Source organism: Suricata suricatta, chromosome 13, assembly GCF_006229205.1.
Source record: "Suricata suricatta isolate VVHF042 chromosome 13, meerkat_22Aug2017_6uvM2_HiC, whole genome shotgun sequence".
Lineage (NCBI taxonomy): Eukaryota > Metazoa > Chordata > Mammalia > Carnivora > Herpestidae > Suricata > Suricata suricatta.
The window spans coordinates 78385008-78406146 of NC_043712.1; the positions used below are offsets into that span (position 1 = coordinate 78385008).

The window sequence follows — 21139 nt, forward strand, 5'->3', positions numbered from 1 at the left end:
GATAGGGTGGGAAGGTGTTGCGATGAAAAATGGATAAAATCCTCCCGGGGCACTGCCAAGCCACACACATTCAGGTAGGAGGAGAAAAAAAGAAGACATTAACTCAGAAAACAATTTAAGTGGGATTTGGAGATAAAGTCCAGTGTATTTTTATGTTGGTTTGACCAGTTTACAAGTGTAGTATGTGCCTTCCTTTCCTTCCTACAAATGTTTCAATCACCTGGCATTCATCAGGCACAAATCCACTGCGTGCCCTAGTTCGAGAACCTGAGGCTGGGGGCGCCTTGGTGGCTCAGTTGGTTGAGTGTCTGACACTTGATTTCAGCTCAGGTTGTGCTTTTTAGTCGTGGGACTGAGCCCCACAATGGGGTCTGTGCTGAGCACGGAGCCGATCTGGGATTCTCTCTCTCCTTCTGTCTCTGCCCATCCCCTGCTTATTTTCTCTCTCTCTCCCAAAATAAATAAATATACTTTAAAAAAAAAAAAAAAGAACCTGAGGCTCATGCATGAGCAAGAGAAGCCCTGAGAGAAGAGGTTCCCTTTTTAGCCATAAAGACGCAGGAAACTGGGTAATTGCAAAACAAAAAGGTAAAGGCAAAGTCCTGGACCCATGGACACACGTAAGGGTCAAAAGGAAGATGGCATAACACATTATTTCAAATATTACAGTCTCTTTTTTTTTTAATTCTTTGAATAGTTTAAAGCCCTGAAGTTCATTTTGTTGTGAATCCTGCGTCCTGCCTGCTGACCTTGCTCTGGGCTGCCACGCGGCCGCTGTGCCCAAAGGCAGGGCTCCAGGCCTCCTTAGCCAAAGCCCTGTATCGTGTTTCCTTACAGCTGGCGTACATCGGATACTTGATGCTCTTCAACTATATCGTGTTAGTGAAGATGGAGCGCTGGCCCTCCACGCAGGAATGGATCGTCATTTCCTATATATTCACCCTGGGAATTGAAAAGATGAGAGAGGTAACTGCTTTCATAAAGCAGAACATAGGAGAAAGACAGTGATTGACTACCTTTGTGAGTGGGGGCGGGGGGTCGGGGCTGCCAGGATCCAAATTAAGCCAGCAACTGTTTTCTCTATGCTGCACAGAAATAACGGACTTGGCCTCGAGGGCTCCTCGCAAACCTGGGGAGGCGTCACAGTGTGTGTTTTTCAGGGTTGTCACTTCCTGCCTGCCTGGGGTTTGCTCTCGCTTTCGCCAACAGCTCTCTCGCCTAAGAAACCCTTCAGTTGTCTTTGACACTGTTTACACCTCTCTTTCCTCAATCCATATAAAGATGAGTTTTCAAATTTTCCCGTTTTCCCACTTTGAACTCCCACTGAAACCCTTCACTCTGGGTCTCTTTGGACCCTGTCATCCAATACCTGTGGTTTTTCAAATGCATTTCAGCAGCTGTAGAAGGAACGATGCTTCCCTTCATTAATTATCCTCCAGTTTATTCCTTCTCACCATTTTTTATGCACCAGCCTCTCCACCCGCCCTAGGCATCCCTGAGGTGGACTGAACATATTTCTTGTCCTTCAGACTAAGGGTGTGGGACCCTCTCTACTTCCCCACATCCCCATCTTGTAAAAGGAGGCCTCATAACCCCACCCCCATATGACTTGCTTGAAGTTCAAAGCCAGCGTCAGGGGCCTTCAGAATCTGAGCTCCTAAATTGAATGTGGTCAAGCAAACGTCCACCAGAGGGCTCTGCAACTCTGCTCAAGGCGCCCACAAACGCAGGCCCTAGGCTGCTGGGAAGGCAGGCTGGTGTGATGATTCTTCTGCATTTCCCCCTGAACTACCGTCAGCAGGACAGATCTTTTCTGGGAGAGTTACTCTCCGTCAAGTCCACTACACTTTCAAGAGCTCCTGAACAATCCTTCTCACTGTGCTATAGTGAGTGGGGAAATATATTGCGATCCACACAAAAATGGATTCCTACAAATCCACAGATTCCCCCTTGCCTTCATGACGGGTCAGGTTAAAATACCCTTCGTATCATAGGTTTTAGTTCTACAGTGTTCTCTTTGAGACAAAAGGATGCATATGTATTAGATGCCGTCATGTTGGGATCATTAAAAAAAAGTCTCTTAAAATATACTCAGAGCCCTTTTTGGGGGGGGGGGAGTTAAACTGCTTCGGGGACACTATAATCAGCATGGCCCCATGCTGAGAGTTTGGAAGTGTGCACTAGTCCCATTTTGTAAAAGGCTGGATTTTTTTTAATGGATGCCCTTCCTGGCCTTGGTCTAACTAGACGTCTACTGTTTGGCCTCCCCATTCACAATGCCCTCTACTTCCTGAGCACGGTTGTGGATTTCCCACTGGTAAACTGAAAAAGTGTAATAAATCTGCAGTGGCCTTTGTTCGCGCTCTGACACCGGAGGCCCGCTGCCGCTAAGGGCTCCGGTGCTGTTCAGTGCCAGCTCCCCTCCCGTGATTTAACGCCCAGATGCATATTCCTTCCCCATGATAAGCAGAAAAGGGAAAGACTCGGGCAGGGACTGGAATCCCTCCAGGGACGAGCCTGGAAGAAGACAGGGAGCAGCCTGTACTCCGCGGACTGTTCTGGAAGAGGCTGCCAAGCCGGCGGGCTGCCAGGAACCTCCCGGCCTGGATATCCATTTCTCCTGAGGAGGCATGAACAGTAGCCCGGGCTCTGCAGGCTCGGGTCGGCAGGGGGTCATCCCAGGAGTCCCGGCTCCCGAGGAGGCCGCGCGGGGAGGCCCCGCCGCCTTACTGGGCGACCTTTTCCTCCCCAGCCTGGCGCCGCCGCTCCCCGCCCGGCGTCCGGGACCCACTGGACATGCTCAACGGCCCTGGGGCTGCGCACCCCGCAGGTCCTGCCTCCGCAACGGCCGCGGGGCGCAGGCACGCAAGATCCTGGACACGTGGAAAAGTCCGTAGGCTTCCCGGCCCTCAGAGATACACAAGCAGGGCTTTGAGGTTTCACAGGCGGCCCTCCCATTCCCAGCACCACGTACTTGGGCGCGCAGTCACCAAAACAAGCCCGGGGATCCCTCCAGCGCCCGGAACTGTTTACCACGCGCGTGGGCGAATGTTCTCCTGCTCCGACCCTCCTCCCGGCAATCCCGCGGGGGCGAGGCCGAGCCGTGTCGCGGGGGCGAGGCCGAGCCGGGTCGCGAGGCCACGCCCACCTCTGCGGGCACGCCCACCCTTCGGCCACGCCCCTCAGCACGGGGTTTGGGCTGGCCCAGAGCCGGTAGGAGAAGCTCTAGGGTCGGGCTAGCTGCGTCCGTATTTCACCCCAGCCTCTCAGTCTTGATCCCTTTTTTCTTTTTTAATGTTGAGATTTCATAGACATATTTCCACAGGTTAAAAACTCAACCTCTGTGTTGACCAGTTGTAGGAAAGTGTGGACGCAAGGTTAGAAAAACTCCCAAGCATTTCCCATTCCCCCTGCCCACACCCAGGGAGTTTTACCTAGCTAAGATGGAGCGGTGTGAGAAACCGCCAGGACGATGGCGGCCTCAGGAATCCCTGATGGGGAGGATCGTGGTTCCCTCAGCCTGTGTACACCAGCTTGCCCTGGGAACTGGTTAGAAACGAGCCCCACGCCAGCCATTACTGAAGCAGAAACTCCAGGCCTAGGGGGCAGCCATCTGTGTTTTCACCAGCCCTCCAGGTGATTCTGATGTTTGCTCAAGTTTAAGAAGCCCGGGCGTAGGGTTTAGGAACGCAGCACCACAGAGGATCAGAATGAAGCCACCAGCTGGCTCTGGTATCCCGCACGGGCGCTCCCAGCCCTCCACCTGACTTACTAAGACTTCCCTCCTCAAATATTTCAGGAAACGGTAAGCCATTAAAGGGGACAAAAGGATTCAAAGAAATAGCTGCAGATTAGACCTGTCCCCTGTCTTTGCTTTCCTCTCTTTTGAGAGGAGATTCCGAGTTGAAAAAGTGGTGGGTGAGGGTTCAAAGAGTTGGAAGTCTCAGGGTAGACCCAAAGGATTCATGAACGTAGTCCAGCTATGCAGCCTCCCTAGGCCAGCCTCCCTGGCCCCTCACATCCAGGGACAAGTTGTGTTGGACCACTGGGATCCACTATCCAACTATGTGTTTCATAGAGCCTCTGTGGCACCAAGAAGTCCCCTCTAGATTTAAGATAAGTCAGAGCTGTACCCAGCAGCTAATGATATGTAGCAGTCAGTCAACAAACATTTAACTGAGAATCTATTATGCAACAGGCCCTGGGGAACAAAGGGTCTGCCTCAGAATTTACAGTCTAGTGGAGATAATAGATAGGCAAACAAAATATTTACATGCATATAGAAGTTAACTTCACATAGTGATAAAGTCTTCAAAACACAAGATAAGGTAATATATTAGCAAGTCACAGGGATGAGAGGCCCCTGCAGGCAGGATAGTCAAAGAAGGTCTTCCTGAGAAAGGGAAATTAGAGCAGAGACCTTGAGGACGAGAAGGAGCGAAACATGTGCACATCTGGGAGAAGAAAATGCCCAACAGAAAAGAACAGTGCAAATGTCCTGAGCACATAATGGACCACTATGTCTGTAGTTGTGGAATGGGAACGATGTGGTGGGATGTGAAATGAAGCCACTGTAAGGAGTTTGGATCTTTCTCTATGTGTATTGGAAACCGTCAGGAGATTTAAACATTCACTTAGCACAATTTGCTTTAGTTTTTGTTGTTGTTGTTCACACATCTCTCAGATTCCTCTCTTTTTTAGATTGTGGTATAATTTACCTGTAAGAAAATGAACAACTCATAGGGTTTGACTTGATGGGTTTCTGTTTGCCCACACAACGGTGTGTAATCACCACCCAGATCATGGCTTCGGTTTTTAAAGAGCATTCTGTGTGCTACTTAGAGAATGGATTGAGGGAGAGTAGACAACCGTGGTGGCAAGGATGCCAGTGAGAAGACTGTTGTGACGATCATCTAGGTGACGTGATAGGACTTCCAGCACAATGGCAGCCGTGGGTGGTGGGGAGCAGTGGTTGCTTGCATCAGATCGTATTTAGAAATAGAGGTGATATTGATACAGATCATATGAATGTCAAGAGAAGCATGAAGGAGCCCTCCCTGGTGGTCTGAGTAACTCAATATGGTGACAGTCTTCTGAGACGGAGCAGAATTTCAGAGATTCACAGTGTAGTAAGAATCTGTCATTTTATAGCAAAACCCTAATGGGTATCCTAGGATTGTTCGAAATTCTTGCTTCCCTTTGTCTCTGGAATGCTTGTATCTGCATGGCCTGAGCTTAGCTCGGTAGTATTTTCATGGCATGCAAATCTTCAAGTAGACACAGGTAAACAAAACAAACCATTGACGTCACCTAACAGACCCAGCATTTTCCAACTGGACCGAAAATATGGCCTGACATCAGACCTAACCTTGCCCTCCTTTCCTGCTTTTTAGATCCTGATGTCGGAGCCGGGGAAGTTACTACAGAAAGTGAAGGTGTGGCTGCAGGAGTACTGGAATGTCACGGACCTGATCGCCATCCTTTTGTTCTCTGTGGGAATGATCCTTCGCCTCCAAGACCAGCCCTTTAGGAGCGATGGGAGGGTCATCTATTGTGTGAACATCATTTACTGGTACATCCGGCTCCTAGACATCTTTGGCGTGAACAAGTATTTGGGCCCATATGTAATGATGATTGGAAAAATGGTAAGCAGGGTTCTCTGATTCCGTGTTATAAATTTGCAGAGGAGAAGTGGCAGTAATAGGAAGAGGAAAATCCTTCATTTGGGCCTGCTGTGATGGTCTGAGATGGCTCTGGGGGTGTTTTGGTTTTTAATGCCTTTCAAGTGTTTCGGGGTCGGACTACATCTGTATACATCACCAGCAAATTAACCTTCCCTCGCCCATTTACTTACTGAAAAACATACACAGATCATCCTTTTGTGCTAAGCACTGGAGTAGGAGTTGGGTATTTAAAGGTGCTCATTCCAGGAGATTGAAGATGAGAGAGAAGTAATTACCATACAGTGTGCGAACGCTGTTAGAGAGATGTGTATAAAGTATAAAGGAGCATAGAGAAGACAATGTAGGTCAGGGATAGCTTCATGTGGAGGTTACATTTAGCTGGATTTTGGAGGAAGAGTGGGTCTCCAACTCCAAATCTTTTTTTTTTTTCCTTTTATAGTTTATTGTCAAGTTGGTTACCATGTAACACCCAGTGCTCTTCCCCACAAGTGCCCTCCTCCCTGCCCATCACCCCCCTCCCCATCCCCCATCAGCTCTCACTTTGTTCTCAGTATTCGAGAGTCTCTCATGATTTGCCTTCCTCCTTCTCCCCAACTGTTTCTTCCCCCTTCCTCTCCCCCGTGGTCCTCTGTTAGGTCTCTCCTGTTAGACTTATGAGTGAAAAACATATGGTATCTGTCCTCAGCCTGACTTATTTCACTTAGCATAACACCCTCGAGGTCCGTCCACGTTGCTACGAATGGCCATATTTCATTCTTTCTCAGTGCCATGTAGTATTCCATTATATAGATAAACTACATTTTCTTTTTTTTTTTTAATGTTTTATTTATTTTTGAGACAGAGAGATCAAGAGCATGAGCAGGGAGGAGCAGAGAGAGAGGGAGGCACAGAATTGGAAGCAGGCTCCAGGCTCTAAGCTAGCTATCAGCACAGAGCCCAACACGGGGCTCAAACCTACAAACATGAGATCATGACCTGAGCTGAAGTTGGAGGCTTAACCGACTGAGCCACCCAGGCGCCCCAAACCACATCTTCTTGATCCATTCATCAGGTGATGGACATTTAGACTCTCTCCATGATTTGGCTATTGTTGACAGTGCTACTGTGAACATTGGGGTACATGTGCTTCTATGCATTAGCACTCCTGTATCCCTTGGGTAAATCCCCAGCAGTGCTATTGCTTCTAACTCCAAGTTTTTAAAAGATTTTTAGATGTTAACATTTCTTCTTCCTTTTTTCTTAACAACGTCTTTTAAAAATGCCTTTCCCTACACAAAAGGAAGGAAATAAAGTCATTTTAGTTTAGTTAGGTTGAATTTTACTTGGAGGTTAAGTTCTATCCATATTGTATATTGTTACACTACTGGAAAATGGAAAGTTAAAAACTGGGTTCCAGAATGATGCCCCTACTTATTATTATTTTTTAAATCCCAAGGGGCACCTGGGTGCCTCAGTCAGTTAACTGACTGCAGCTCAGGTCATGATCTCATGGTTTATGAGTTCAAGCCCTGCGTCAGGCTCTGGGCTGACAGCTCAGAGCCTGGAACCTGCTCTAGATTCTGTGTCTCCCTCTGCCTCTCCCCAGCTTGTGCTCTCTCTTTCTCAAAAATAAATAAACAATTTTTAAAAACTTAAAAATAAATAAATAAGAATCCCAAGTGGCAAACCGGTATGCCTTCCCACAAATGGCTGTAGGTTTGTTCCTTGACCACCCTGGTTTCCAGACTCTCTCCAAAAAGATTCAGCCATAGGAGGACAGCACTAGTGTGAACCTAGGGGTGCACAGATAAATCAGCTCCTGTACCAGACTCATTAGAAGAATAATTAGAGCCTGCTGCCCAGAACCGAGGTGCTTATCAGTTACCCCACTTTTCAAAGTGTGATCCTTACTTCACCTTCACGGGGCATATGTGGGAAAGCCAAATACCGCCATCCTACCCTGGTGAGTGCCTCTTCCTGAAAAACAGCAGTGCTAAGAACCTCCCCTCTACTTCTGCTTGTGAGCTGTCAAAAACCCACAAGCGGTGCATAGATGTCCTTTATCACCCTCCCTCAAATTTCACTATATACACCATCGCTCTGACCTTTCAGCCGGCAAATCCATATTTATCATTATTATTAGTGTGTGGGTGCATGTGTCACTCTGCTGAAACGAATCTTCAATAACCAAGACTCTTTCTACAAAAGCCCTAGGAAACATGTGTAAAGAAAAGGGGAATTTGAATCCAAAGGGTAGGAGTTATGAGACCTTGAGAAAGGTATTTAATCACCTTAAGACCCAGTTCACTTATTTAAAGTAATTATAATAAATGCAAGGTGATATCTTGCAAGGCTTTTGTTAGAAATAACACACGCTAAATAGCTATTAGGGTCTGGCTCATAGCAGGTAGTTGATAAATTGCATCTGTTATGTTTATGTGCGCCTTATGTTTGTTAAAGTACAATAAAAAGTTTGTTGTTTTTTAACAAAAAGGTGGGGGCAGGAGGTACTGGTGAGCATGGTTGCTCTGCTCTATTCCTAACCCTTTTATACAAAAGCTTGAGGTTTATAACACCAGTATTGCTTTGGGGAAATATCACCAAGCCCATTCTAGAGAGGAAAAACTTGAAATCAGCAGGCTTGATTGTTTACCCAAAACTGAATCCCAGTTCAATTGACTGGGGGGTGGGGGGGGGGTAATGTGTATCTTACGCTATTGCACAACCTGTTATATAATCTTCTCCGTGCTTTTAGTAGTGAATTTGAGATTGTGGTGAGGATTCCTATGTCTAAAACCAGAGAGTCTCCACTTAGTGTCTGTCATTGGGAGAGATTTAAGAGAAAAGATCGGTGGACCCTCCACCCAATTTATATATAACAAAAATAAAATATGTGGGTGTATGAATTTTCTGGACAGAGAAGACAAGGTTCCATGAGATTCTCAAATGTGTACTCAGATGGACCCAATGACAGTGAAGAGTTATAACAGCTGCAAAATTAGGCCATGTTTTCTCAACCTTGATACCGTTGGTATTTCAGACTAGATCATTCTTTGTTGTGGGAACCATGCTGTCCATCACACAATATTTAGCAGCATCCCTGCTTTCTACCCACTAATGCCAGTAGTGTAGGCGTGTGCACGTACACACACACACACACACACACATACACACACACATTCTTATGACAACAAAAACATCTCCAGACATTGCCATATGTCCCCCAGGGACACAATTGTCCTCTGTTGAGAAGCACCACAGCAGACTATTATGTAATCTGATTCCTTGTTTTTTCCTAATTGATCATTGCCTTGTTTTGTTTTATTAAATAAGATCTGAAGTCTCAAACCAGATAGATCACTTTAAAAAGATTGGGTGGCATTTAAACACTTGAGATAGCTAAAGTCACACTAAACAGCAAGCTTATTTTAAAATCCATATTTTAATAATGGCATAATTATCCCCACTTTTGACTAGAATGAAACCTTACTATGGAGCGAGCAAGTGAGATGGACTGCATTTTCTCAACCTTCCAACTTATGAATGATTCCACCCATATGTAGAAAATGAGTGTATTTGGTGGCTTTGTTCTCTTTCATAGGGCTTTTAAGATAATTAGTTAAATAATTGAGTCTCTGATCCAGAAGGTACATAAGATATGCCTATAGAATTTATCAGTGAGCTAGATGGCCTGCCAGGTGGGAAACTTAACAAAATATGCCCAGATGTGATTATTCTGAAAGCCCCCCAACATTACAGAGTCCCCATTCAGTACTAAACAACCAAGAAACTCACCATGTCCTGTGGGCTATGGACAGACTTCTGCTAAGATACCTGGACACAATACGTAGATCAAGTATGATTCAGGCACCTTGGTGGCTCACTGGGTTGAGAGTCTGACTCTTGATTTTGGCTCAGGTCATGATCCCAGGGTCATGGAATCAAGCCTGCATCAGACTCTGTGCTGAGTGTAGAGCCTGCTTAGGATTCTCTTTCCCTCTCTCTCTGCCCCTCCCTCGCTTGTTCTCGCTCGCTCGCGCTCGCTCGCTCGCTCGCTCGCTCCCTCTCTCCCTCCTCCTCCCCCCCTCTGTGTCTCTCCCTCCCTCCCCCAACCAAAAAAAATAAAAAAGTAGGATCCCAACTGATCTTTAAATCCAGGATCACTTACTGGAATCCTGACTCCTTCTCTTCATATTCCACTTCTCAATGCAATTCTCTAAGCCTAGTACTAAACTCACTTGTATAATGCAGAATAAAAACAAGAATAATAATAGCTATCATTTACTCTGTGCCAACTACCATGTAAGACATAGCATCACTACAACCCTGTAAAATGGGTTTTAGTATCTTCATTTAGCAGTTGAATTACCAGAAACCAGGCCAAGAACAAAGACAGGATACCAGCTCTTATCAGATCAGACTTCACAACCTGACCTTCCACTTCTAATAATGGCAGTGCATTAACATTTTCTGCGACCTACCCACATGGTTTCACATATTATTTCATTTACCCCTTATAAAATGAATATGCATGGTGATTGTCACTACTATTATCCCCACTTTGAAAATGAAAAACAAAACCAGATCGAGCAACTTGCACATGACCACCTAAGCTATTTTTATTAACAGAGGCAAGATAAAAACCCAGGTGGCCTAACACCTAAAAACATGTGCTTAGCCACCACCGTATGTACTCACCTGTATAGAACACAACCTACAGATATTTACAACTGTTATTTACAAGAGTGAGACTGAATCAGCTCTCTTAATATTGAACCAACTGGAAAATGTAACTGTAAAAGCAGAGTACCCAGCCCTGTTTTTTACTAATAATGTTCTGTTTCTGCATTCCACTCTATCAGATTTCAGTATTTGTGTGGAAGACTGTTTTTGAAATAGGTGAAGTTGAGTGGGAAGAATGTTTCTTATCTTTTGATTGTTTTTCATGTCGGTGGTACAGTCAATCTGAATGAAAATAATCCTGTGCAATTAAATTAGAATAGTTGTGGTGTGTACTGGCTGAGTTTCCTGGGGTCAGACTAGCTCCTAAACTTCCTGAGCACACACCTTCCTCTCCCTGCCCACTAGTGGAGCCATCAGCGTTTTTTCATTGATAGAACTTCCAGTAAAGAAATGATGAAATAATTTTACAAAATAGACGATGGGAAACAGGCCTATGTTTCCTATAAAACTGTTTCAACACAGCTGGTTTCTTCACTTTTAAGAGAGCCCTGAGGCCACTAAGCTGTGTAACGAATAACTAATTAAGTAGCATATATTTTTAAAAACAGTGAACAAAAATGAATGAATGTCAAGTTTTGAGAAATTCTTATTTAGTTCCAAAGTGAGATGATACTTGAAAGATGGATTCAGAAGTTGCCTTGAGAGTTGATTAATTGACCAAAAATATTTTGAGCCCCCAGTGTTCTAAGGCAAAGAGGAAGGCTCTCGTGTTTTAATTCTAAGAACAGACACCATGAAATACATTGTTTTAAAATAAAATGTTAAAGCTAATTTCAAGCCTTCATTATCATTGATAAAATTATCATTAGTCTTTCTTTGTGGATGGGTATCCCTTCAGGAAGTTTGATGTCCAAGAGAAGGTCGTCTTTTGTTTACGATAGTTTGATCAATCTCCAACTAGCTTGAGCCCAGGAGGGATATACTGACTTATGACAGGGCATGATGAAACTGGCCTTAAGGATAACTGCAGTAAGTCTCTCAGCCACTTTCAGAACAGGCTCGCTCTCTGCCTGTAATATCTGCTTCATTCACTCTTGATCAGTTTTACTGGTGAGGGACTCAGCCTCAGACTGAATGTATATCATTACAGAAAAAGAAAGGGAGCTTCTGTCTCCCAGCCTCAGCTGAAAAAAATTCAAAGAAAGGATATTGGTTGGCCCATCTTGTGTCACATGCCTACCTTCTATCATTGTTGCCAGAGGGTGAGGTACCATCATTAACCTAGTCTGGAAAAGACACCATATTTGTGGCCAAAATGGGTGGGAACTGCTTCTAAAAGAAGGAGGCAATGGGTTCTGGCCAGACAAAATAATAGTTATTACATCCTCATCTATTTTTGGTGATAAAAGGAAAGTAATTTGGCATATGAGAAACAGATCCTTGATAATATGTATCACGAAAACAAGCAAAAAAGAAAGGAACAAAGAGGAATGAGAAATAACATTGTGCTTGAATGCAGTCAAGAGAATTTTATAAACATGTCAAGATGAAAATCCAACATTTCAACAGCAGATACAGAAATGGGCCATTAGGCAAACTGGTTCTATTGTTGACAAAAGCACCCTCCATAACTGATAATGTGTGCTGCAAGAGAATTAAGTACAGAAAGAGTGATTCTCTGAGAGACTGGTTTGTGGTAGAATACCAGGCAGTGAGGTGGGGCCCCAAGAATAAGAAGGTGGATGGTGGATCGTTGGACTGTCCTAGCTTTGCTTGCAAGGCATTATTTTCTTGAGCCTTCCAATTTTCAAACTTAGGGAATTTACAGCATTGTGGTAGTTCTTGAAATAGTTCCATCATCCTCAGTTAAATTTTGCTAAGAAGAAAGAGACCCAGGGAGGACACTGGCTCCCAGGAACAGAGACAAAGTTAGTACTGGATTCATGTAGAGACACGAGCTTCATGTGACGCCCATACCTAGTCTTGACTAGGTAGCACAGACAACAATGAAAAATGAAAGGCTTCCCATCTAGGTGTGCTTTTTTTTTTTTTAATGCTTTTGAGTTACTGATAAAATTCTGTGGACATTGCTTCAATAGACCAAGTGTTCTCTTCCTTACTTGGACACAGCTGTCTATCTATATAACCCTTATCAGAAGTGTTGAAAGTGACCCTCCTTCAGAGATTTCCGTCAATGTTGATGTCATAGTAACACTCAATCATGTGGCTTTTCTTTTGTTTCTCCCTCTGCTTCTCCACCCTTCCAGATGATAGACATGATGTACTTTGTCATCATTATGCTGGTGGTACTGATGAGTTTTGGGGTCGCCAGGCAAGCCATTCTGTTTCCCAATGAGGAGCCATCATGGAAACTGGCCAAGAACATCTTCTACATGCCCTATTGGATGATTTATGGGGAAGTGTTTGCGGACCAGATAGACCGTAAGCAAGTTTATGATTCTCATACACCAAAGTCAGGTATTGAACTTCAATTGGGTCATGTCTTTTCTGAGTTCATTTGTTTGTTCTCAATAAATGGCTCAAGATAGAGGACCAATTTCTAGCTTGCTACCTTGGAGGTAAAAATCAATTACAGAAGGTGAATATACAATTTTAGCAAAGTAGTCCTTAGGTGTTTCTTCTGGTATGTCTCATCTCTGACACAAATTGACATCTGGTGTACCAAATTTAATCAGGAACCATTATAAAAAGATCTAAATTATTTGGGGATTTGAAATCCTAGGGCCATGTGTTGAACATTTCAATATTATTAATATATTATGTCATTACTCCCCATCCCTACCCCAGCCCTCAGCCTGTAAAAACTAAATTCCTCGGGTTTAACTTCAGAACAAATAAACAGTTCTCTAGTTTGCCATCAGAATTCAAGAGGGCAGACATCTGCATGGTGTTTTCCTTGCGATGGAAACTATTCTCTAGCTCCTTTTCCCACTGCCTTAAAGTATGTGCTATTGAGACTCAAAAGAAGCTAGTATTCATTGCCAGGAAGTATGGAAAATGCCTTAGATTATAAGTTGCTTGCTGTAAATGCCAGGGGGGAAGAAATAGTATCTATATCATGAAATGATTCAGTGTGAGGAGCGAGTGCCAGTAGGCCACTAATGTTTCATGCCCTAATAGACACTAATTCTCCATAATAAACACCCTCTTATATAGCGTTTGGAGATAGTTGTATCCTAGGAACCTATTCCGGTATTTTATTTGGACTGAATGTCAGGGCACACTGGGCATTGGGACATTATTTGGGAAGAAAGCATCAGGAAAGAAATATCTTTCAGTATGGAGGAACTGCGTCCCTGGAGCAACTCCTTCTCATTTTCCCTGAGGAGTTTAGCTCTAGAAATAACATCCCTCCAACATTGTCGAATTAACATTTTTGAAACATTTTTTGCTGACAAGCCAGCCATTTGAGCCCTGGACTGTGGACGTGGATTAGGGTTACATAACCAGGTAGTGTAGTTTATTAAGAGCAGGAGCAGAGACTAGTCAGCATCCCCTCTCTCACCCCTGCCAATCCCAGGTAGGACTGAGACCAAGTAAATAAGAAGCACACACCAAAGCATCTGAGCCCTCTGGGCCTGGGTAGAGCATGTATCCATTGGCAACAGGATACATTAATATGTCATTTTCCCTCCTGTGATGGATTTTGAACAAATACCTTTCTTAAAAGGAGTTATCTGAGGCCAGAAAGCTTCTGAGAACACCTCACTGGAACAAATACTCATTTCAGGAGACTTAGCCAAGCTCAGTGAGGAAGAATTATTAATTCCATCTCCTAGTTGGCAATGTGCAGCCTTCACCATGACAGCTTTCCAGGGCCTGGGGAAAACCCTTTGGGGATCCTCCGTTCAGATGCTCCCTAAGGGCAAAACAACTAAAAGCCCATCAACAGTCATTTTCCTCAGAGATTAAATGTATTATTCCCACACCCCCCCCCCCAAATCGCTTTCCACATACATTATTTTGCTTTCCTTAATTTTCCTTTATTCCTCAAAATGAGACTAAGCCCTCATGGGTGTTTTGACAATACAACATTTTGGGATAGGAGAAGGAAGGAAGTGTGGGTATATTTTATAAATGGGATTCTGTCTGTCCCTCTACAAGTGGCCATTTATTGATGTTGTACTATGAGCCCAACCTAGTGCAACAGATACCACCATCTGGCTGAATATGAGGATTTATTATTGTTATTCTGAAAGAAGGGCTGATTGTAGTTTAGAACTGGAACACCCCCTTCCCCCAACCCCAGAGGTGGAAGAGAAGTGTTTTGTGTGAGTGAATTATGAAAATAGATGTCCCTCGTTGTTCATTAGATCTGTGGTGCTCTACATATGTAAGAATCAATTTCTATCCCAAATCTCAATATATAACCAACCCAGCCTTGAATGGATGCAAACTTGGTGACACCCTTTCCCAACCCACCTTCCTCTTTGACATTCCCAAATTGGCTGCAATGGTAGCCAACTGTTCTAAGCTAAATCAGCCAGTTTGCTGTTTAGAGTGCTGAAGATTATTTGTCCTTTCTCAAATGAGTATAGGAGGCTGCCCTCAGATTGGTCATTCCATTGGGCCAAGGTCATAGAACATCCCTATCTTTGAAATAATTTGATTTTCACATTATGGGACTGGCCAAGCCCAAGGGGCTTTGGGTGACTGCCCCACCTGGTCATTCAGAATTGCCCAGGAGACCTAAGAACCAAGCCACTTGAGAAAGGTACAGATCGTTTTCGCTGCCCTACGGTGTCTTGCCTCTTCTCTGTGCCGCGTCCAGGCTAGTTTGCAAAGCATGTGTTCAGGCTGATTGGATCTCATATCCACCTGGACCCACCGCCCTGCCCAGGGTCTGCCAATCCCATCCTGCCAATGTGCCCATGTGTGGGCCTCTCCAGCGCTGCTCATCCACACACACACACACACCTTCCCAGAGTGACTCATTTCTAACCCGATGCACGTGTTCCATATCTAACTCTGTTTTTACTGCAAACTGCTGAACCCATTTCATGTTTGGGGTAAGAATCTTTCTTGGGATGAATGTCTATGGATGTATAAATGGGGCTCAAGGGGCAGGTTATTACCATCTTTCTTATACCTCAGAAGGGAGGACAGTTTAATGCCCTCACTTCCGAGAGACAATGTTACTGAACTACAGATTTTTTTTACATACATTCCGTTTTTTTTTCTTGTAGTTTTTCCTAAGCCCAGAAACTTTCAATAAGGCAGAAACAGCTGGAATGAGACTTCTAAGGTTACTTTCCAAATGTGCTTAAAACTAAAAGTGAAAGAAATAAGAAAGAATGGAGTCCCCATAAAATCCCAAAATAATTTAGGTGTTTTTCGCCTCTAAACTAGGTTAGATGAACACAAATAACAGTCTGGCATTAATCTTGATTATCTTTAGAGGCTAAAATATTTGCTTGGTATCAGGAGCAAGTGTGAGTGCACGATCGTGATCGACAACATCAGATAATGAAACAAACCAGGGAAAGGACAGTTATGGTCTCTCTCGCTGGATGTTTTGCCTAGCACCCTGCTGAACTGATAAGAATTGAACTCTCTGTTGTTGGCTTGATTTGGTTTGGGTTTGCGGTTATTTTTCAAATTACCCACATCATCTTAGATGTTTACATTATATATAATACTAGCACTGTAAGACCCAGTATATGGGCTACCATTGAGTGACCCGAGCCCCAGCTTGCTAAAGGCATTGCTACCAAATGATGACATCCTTTTAAGTGTCTCATTAAGGTGACCCATGTTGCATGGCATCTGAGAGCTGGTCAGGATCCCACTGGAGCCTGAGGCGGGGGGGGGGGGGGGGAGGCCACTTAGAGAAAAGGAGCAACAGCATCAGTTTCCAGCACACTCACACCAAGGCCAGGGCAAAGCTAAAATTAGGTGGACTCTCACCAGTTGGGAAATCTGGTTCCATGGTGTGTGAAGTACCTCAAAATACACCTTTGTTGGCAGAGAAGATGGGGTGTCTCTAGCTTCCTTGAGCCTCTGAATAAATGAGATTTCCCTTTATTTACAGGGCTTCCTTGTGTTGCCTGCCACACACACAGATTGCCTAGGCTGTACCAGGGCAGGGGGAAAATGAATCATGCTCTTGAACGCATTAAGTCAGGGTCTAAATTTAGCCTTTCTTTCTGCTGCTCTGAGTGTTTTTACAAGTTTGGGTGGTAATGTGAAAGCAGAATATCCAAAACTTACTTTTTACCATAACCACTTAATATTATTTGGCTGTTCCCCTCAACCTAAATCAACTATCCAATCTACTTAATGCGTGGGTCAATTCTTTTTTTCTCTTACTGTCTAGGGCTTTCCATCTGAAATTCATAGGTAATCTGGAATAAGGGGGCTTATTTTTTTATTGTGGTTTGGTTTGGTTCAGTTCGGTTTTGCTCTATTTTATTTATTTAGTACAAATTTTGGTTAAAAAAAAAAATCCTTGCTCTTGTAACCTTGATGTCTCTGTGATGGTGACTGGATCCGAAGTGTTTTTGTCAAGAAAAAAGGAGCATGTATGTGCTTGTAAAACTAAAACATTCCTTTATATTAATTTTCTGTCTCAAATGATGTGTTCCTCACTTCCGGTGTGGAAATTAGGATAGCCCAAGGTCAGTCTCTCAAATATGCCTGCTTATGGCAAAGCTGAGAACAACATGAACAGAGAAAATGGCTGTTGTTATACATTTCTGTCCTTCGAATTCAGTTTTGGAAACTCAAGGCTCTGCATCTGTTTGGTATTCAGGACTGACCTTCTCTAATGGATTCAGAGCACACTAATGCCTAACAGCTATAGCGTGGGGAGTGCTGCCTGACCAAAGAAAGTATTTTGGAAAAGAAAAACTTGAGCCATTGCCAACTTTTGGGAAAGGGGGAATTGTTTTGCTGATTTTGTTTTTGCAGATTGCTAAGGAAGCAAGCCAATAGGAGGCACCACCCCCCTTTCTCTGTCCCTGGAAGTCAGCTTACATTCTAGAGAATACCCACCAGACTTGTTTGCTAATGCAAGCTGAGACTTAGTGAGTTTACAAACAGCAGAGCTCTCTGCAGACAGGCCTTTGTGATGATTCAGTATGCTGTAGTGATCAACATTTGCTCTACTATCATAATATGAATAAATACTCATTTAGCCTTTGCCCACAGGTTGGGCTTCATTTTTAATTCTACTATGAGCTGGACACCAAGGTAGAGATATACTTGGCAGAGATATTGTCTTTAAGGAATTTACAGTCCAAGAGAGGCACACTGACATTGACAATATGTATGTGGAGATGGAGCCCCAAAAGAAAAGTGGTCAGTTCTTTTTAGGGTGACTGTGGGGGCCACAACAGATGAAGCCTTGCAAAGAACGGGAAGGTTGAGCTGAGACCTGAAATATGAGCAGATATTTGCTGGGCAGATGGGAGCAGGGGGCTGTGAAGGAGAAGAATGGCATTCCGATGTGAGACTCAGCATGGATGGTTCCAGGCACAGCAGGTAATTTAATATGGCTGACCGTAGGGTGAGAAGCAGGAGGCAAGAAGCAGAACAGATGGGTCTAAAGAGAGAAACAGTAGTATAGATCTTCGAAGATTTATACTCCATGTTTAGAGTGGCACCATGATCTGACATGTTTTAGTCAGCGCTCTCAAGCAAAAATATAAAGATGGGAGGTGAAAGCACAGCAGCTAATGCAGTAGCAGTTGGGATGGAGAAGAGAGGCAGCATGAGACTTTAAGAAAGTAAAATCAGAAGGACTTGGGCAGAAGTCAGGTGCCGCAGAGGGTGATGGTGGGGAAGTGGAAGAGGACTTAAGACGGAGAAGTTAACAGGTCACTCTAAGGTTTCTGGCTTAATCTAAAGAACAATGTAATTAAGTGAGATGGAGAAACTAGGAGTAAGAACTATGAGGGAAGGGAGATTTGTTCAGTTGGGGTTGGATTGAGTTTGAGGTTCCCATAGGAATTCCAGGAAAACCACGAAGAAGGCTATTTTCTGTCTACATCTGTGGAGGTAAGTAGAGCTGACCTGGAGATAGAGATCCGGGGATCAAGACTATAATTCCAGTTAAAGCCAAGGAAGTAGGTGAGCTTGCCAGGGAGCACAAGTAGAGAGAGAAAGCCAGAGTAGAACAGTAGAATGGAGGAGTCAACAATATCAAATGCAAGAGAAGACAATAGTTAGGTGAATATTTAGAAAAAATCCATTCAATTAGACCTTTAGGAAGTCATTGAAAACTTTGGCCGGAGAATTTTGATTTCAAGAGTGAATGCAAAAAACAAATTACAGTGACTTAAGAGCAAATGAGCAGCAAGACAAAGTATTTACCAGGGAAGAGAGAGAGAGAAGTGTTGGGTGTGTGTGGAGGTGGCGAGAGGGAGGAGGAAGATCAGTGAAGTGGGGCTTTGAGAAGAAGAGTGATGTTTTGTAATCACCACTTAGGAAAATCACTAAGTACACATCAAAGAATTGCTTAGGGCCACCTATTTGCATAGTTAGGTTGTCTGTTTTCTCAGTCAAGACCCAGCAGCCCAGATCAAGAAAAACTCATAGTTGGACTAATCCAAGATTGAAGCTTCGCTGTGTCAGTATGGCAGAAAGAAAGGAGACTATTTTTTTTTCCGAAGATGCTTGCAAGGGTCCTTAAAGTTATACATTATGAGATCTAAGATAGAAGGAGAAGAAAATAAAGGTATAATGTTGGTAAATACCTAGGAGGAAAAAAGAATGGTCAATGGACCAGAGTCCTTTGCTTTGAGAACTATGGATGCTGAGACATGTGGAGATAAGATGTTGTGGCCAGAGAATGGTGAATTGGTATTCAAGAGTTCAGAGGTAGGACAATTTAACATAATGATAAGGTCCAGAATGGGTTCTAGGATATGCTGGAATTGAGGCCAAGCATCTTGAAGCTAGGTTCTTCTGTGTTCATCAATGCAGATATTGAAGTGTCCATAATGACAGAAGAGGGAGTGGACAGGATGTCACTGAATCAGAATGACCTGAAACTCAGAGGAGAAGGGCTTTTTTTGCACAAGAGTGAAAAGCAATGGTTTGGAAGAGGCAAAGTATCAGTGACAATGCGGACATTACTTATGGGGACTACAAGGGTGGATGTACAAGAATGTGCAATTTTCATTTGAGAAGGTTACACGGTGTCTTTCTGCAAAATGGGAATTAGTGAAGGCAAGAAAATGAGGATGGGGGTGGGCTTATAAAAGTATGAGAAAGCATAGGAGTATGTGCTCAATGACAAAGGTGTTTCAAAAGGCTCTGGGGAAAGGGAGGAAAGGGAGAAATGATGGGAAAAGTCAGTGATCAGAGAGCCCAGCATCATGTGAGGACAATAGCATGGGAAAGATGGTTGACCAGAGGAACGTCCACTGCAGGAATGAAGGATGGTAGGTAAGGGAAACAGCGCGGAAACAACTATTCCAGAGATGAGCCCTAATGGTATAAGGGCCCAAATTGGGCTAATGATAGCTAGGTCTCATGGGCAGTCTAGAGCAATGTTTGCCCAGGTTTCTAAGATTGTGATGAGGACAGATTGTTCTGGTGCCTTAAATGGGTGGAAGTGGAGACTTTGGTGGCACAGAACGACCAGATTCTAACCAGACTCTACTTTACATGGCTTGGAGAATTCTCCATCTTGGGGGAGGCTGTCCTTTTGAAATTAGCAATGGCCTGTGGTGCTATGGAAGCATCATTCATTACCTTTCACAAGAATTAGTTTTTATTATCACCTTGGATTATTCCATTGTTCTTTAACTGTAGACTTGCTAACACCTTGCGTATAATTAAATTTAGTCCTTGGCTCATCCTGGCCATTTTCAACCTCTGTTGTAACCCTGCCTTTAACCGAGTGCTTTTGGTGTGTCATAGGTTTGCATGACTCTTCAAAGCCCATGCTTTTTCTCCTCTACCACAAATACTCCAAGCAAGTCCTACATAACCCTGTGGGAAATAAAGCATCAGCAGATGGGATATGTTTTAAATTTTTGAAACTTTCTCCAAAAAAGCTCTAAACCGCTTCTTAAAAAGTTTACTTGGGAGAGAAAAGTTAGCTTCCCATCTAACTGTTGGGTCTATTTTGTCACCTGTGGGGAGCTAACTTCTCACTGGGGTCAAAAGATATAAAAAGTACATATCCTTTGAATAGAAGCAAATCAGTACGGTTTTTCTTACAAACTGATAGAATTTGTTTTCTTTAGCATGTGCAGAAATAAAATGGGATTCTGTAGGATTTAGAGAAAAAATTTCAGTCTATGGTGATGCTGACCACTAAGCTGACAGTGAAGGACTTCAGGAAGAGTTCATGTGTGTGCCAGCAGAAAAGTAGCAGAAGGTTTTACTAAGAGCCAGTTTCAGATGAAATTAGTCATTAAAAAAACAGTAATAGTCTGCCTTCTAGTCAGATGTAATCGACTACAGGTAAGGAAAGGTAATCACTGTAGCTTGAGTACTGGAGATGCCTGCATGGTGTGTAACTCAACCCAAAATGATGTTGAACGTCCCCTAGAAGAGCATTAAAACTGAAACAGAAGGGGCTATCTGTACCTGACCTGAAGCTGTGGTATATCTGTTCCTGGGACACTGAGGACAGTGCTGGTCCCTGTTTCTCAAGAAAGACATAAATGCACTGAGCCAGAGAAGAGCAGGCAGACTCATGGAGGGAGTGAATGAAAAGCTCTAATTTGAGAATGCATCAGGAAGATGAGGGCTCTTACTCCAACAGACAAAAGTGACCATGTCTGAAGTCTGTAAGCTCCCAAAATGAATCTCTCTGT

General features: G+C 43.7%; 1 protein-coding gene and 1 long non-coding RNA gene across 9 annotated transcripts in view; one reads left to right on the forward strand and one right to left on the reverse strand.

Annotated features, from left to right (window-relative positions):
• TRPM3 (transient receptor potential cation channel subfamily M member 3) overlaps nucleotides 1–21139 on the forward strand; it is a 492852-nt gene that overhangs the window by 425446 nt on the left and 46267 nt on the right. For all 8 annotated transcript variants that reach the window (XM_029920564.1, XM_029920565.1, XM_029920566.1 and 5 more), the window contains 3 exons: nucleotides 838–966; nucleotides 5394–5645; nucleotides 12614–12788. In XM_029920564.1, the coding sequence (XP_029776424.1) occupies nucleotides 838–966; nucleotides 5394–5645; nucleotides 12614–12788 (556 nt within the window). The remainder of the gene's footprint in view (nucleotides 1–837; nucleotides 967–5393; nucleotides 5646–12613; nucleotides 12789–21139) is intronic.
• Nucleotides 655–3132, reverse strand: LOC115276535. The gene is made up of 2 exons (XR_003901986.1): nucleotides 2975–3132; nucleotides 655–942 (listed from the first exon to the last, which is right to left on the reverse strand). It is a non-coding gene; the product is annotated as an uncharacterized LOC115276535 (long non-coding RNA).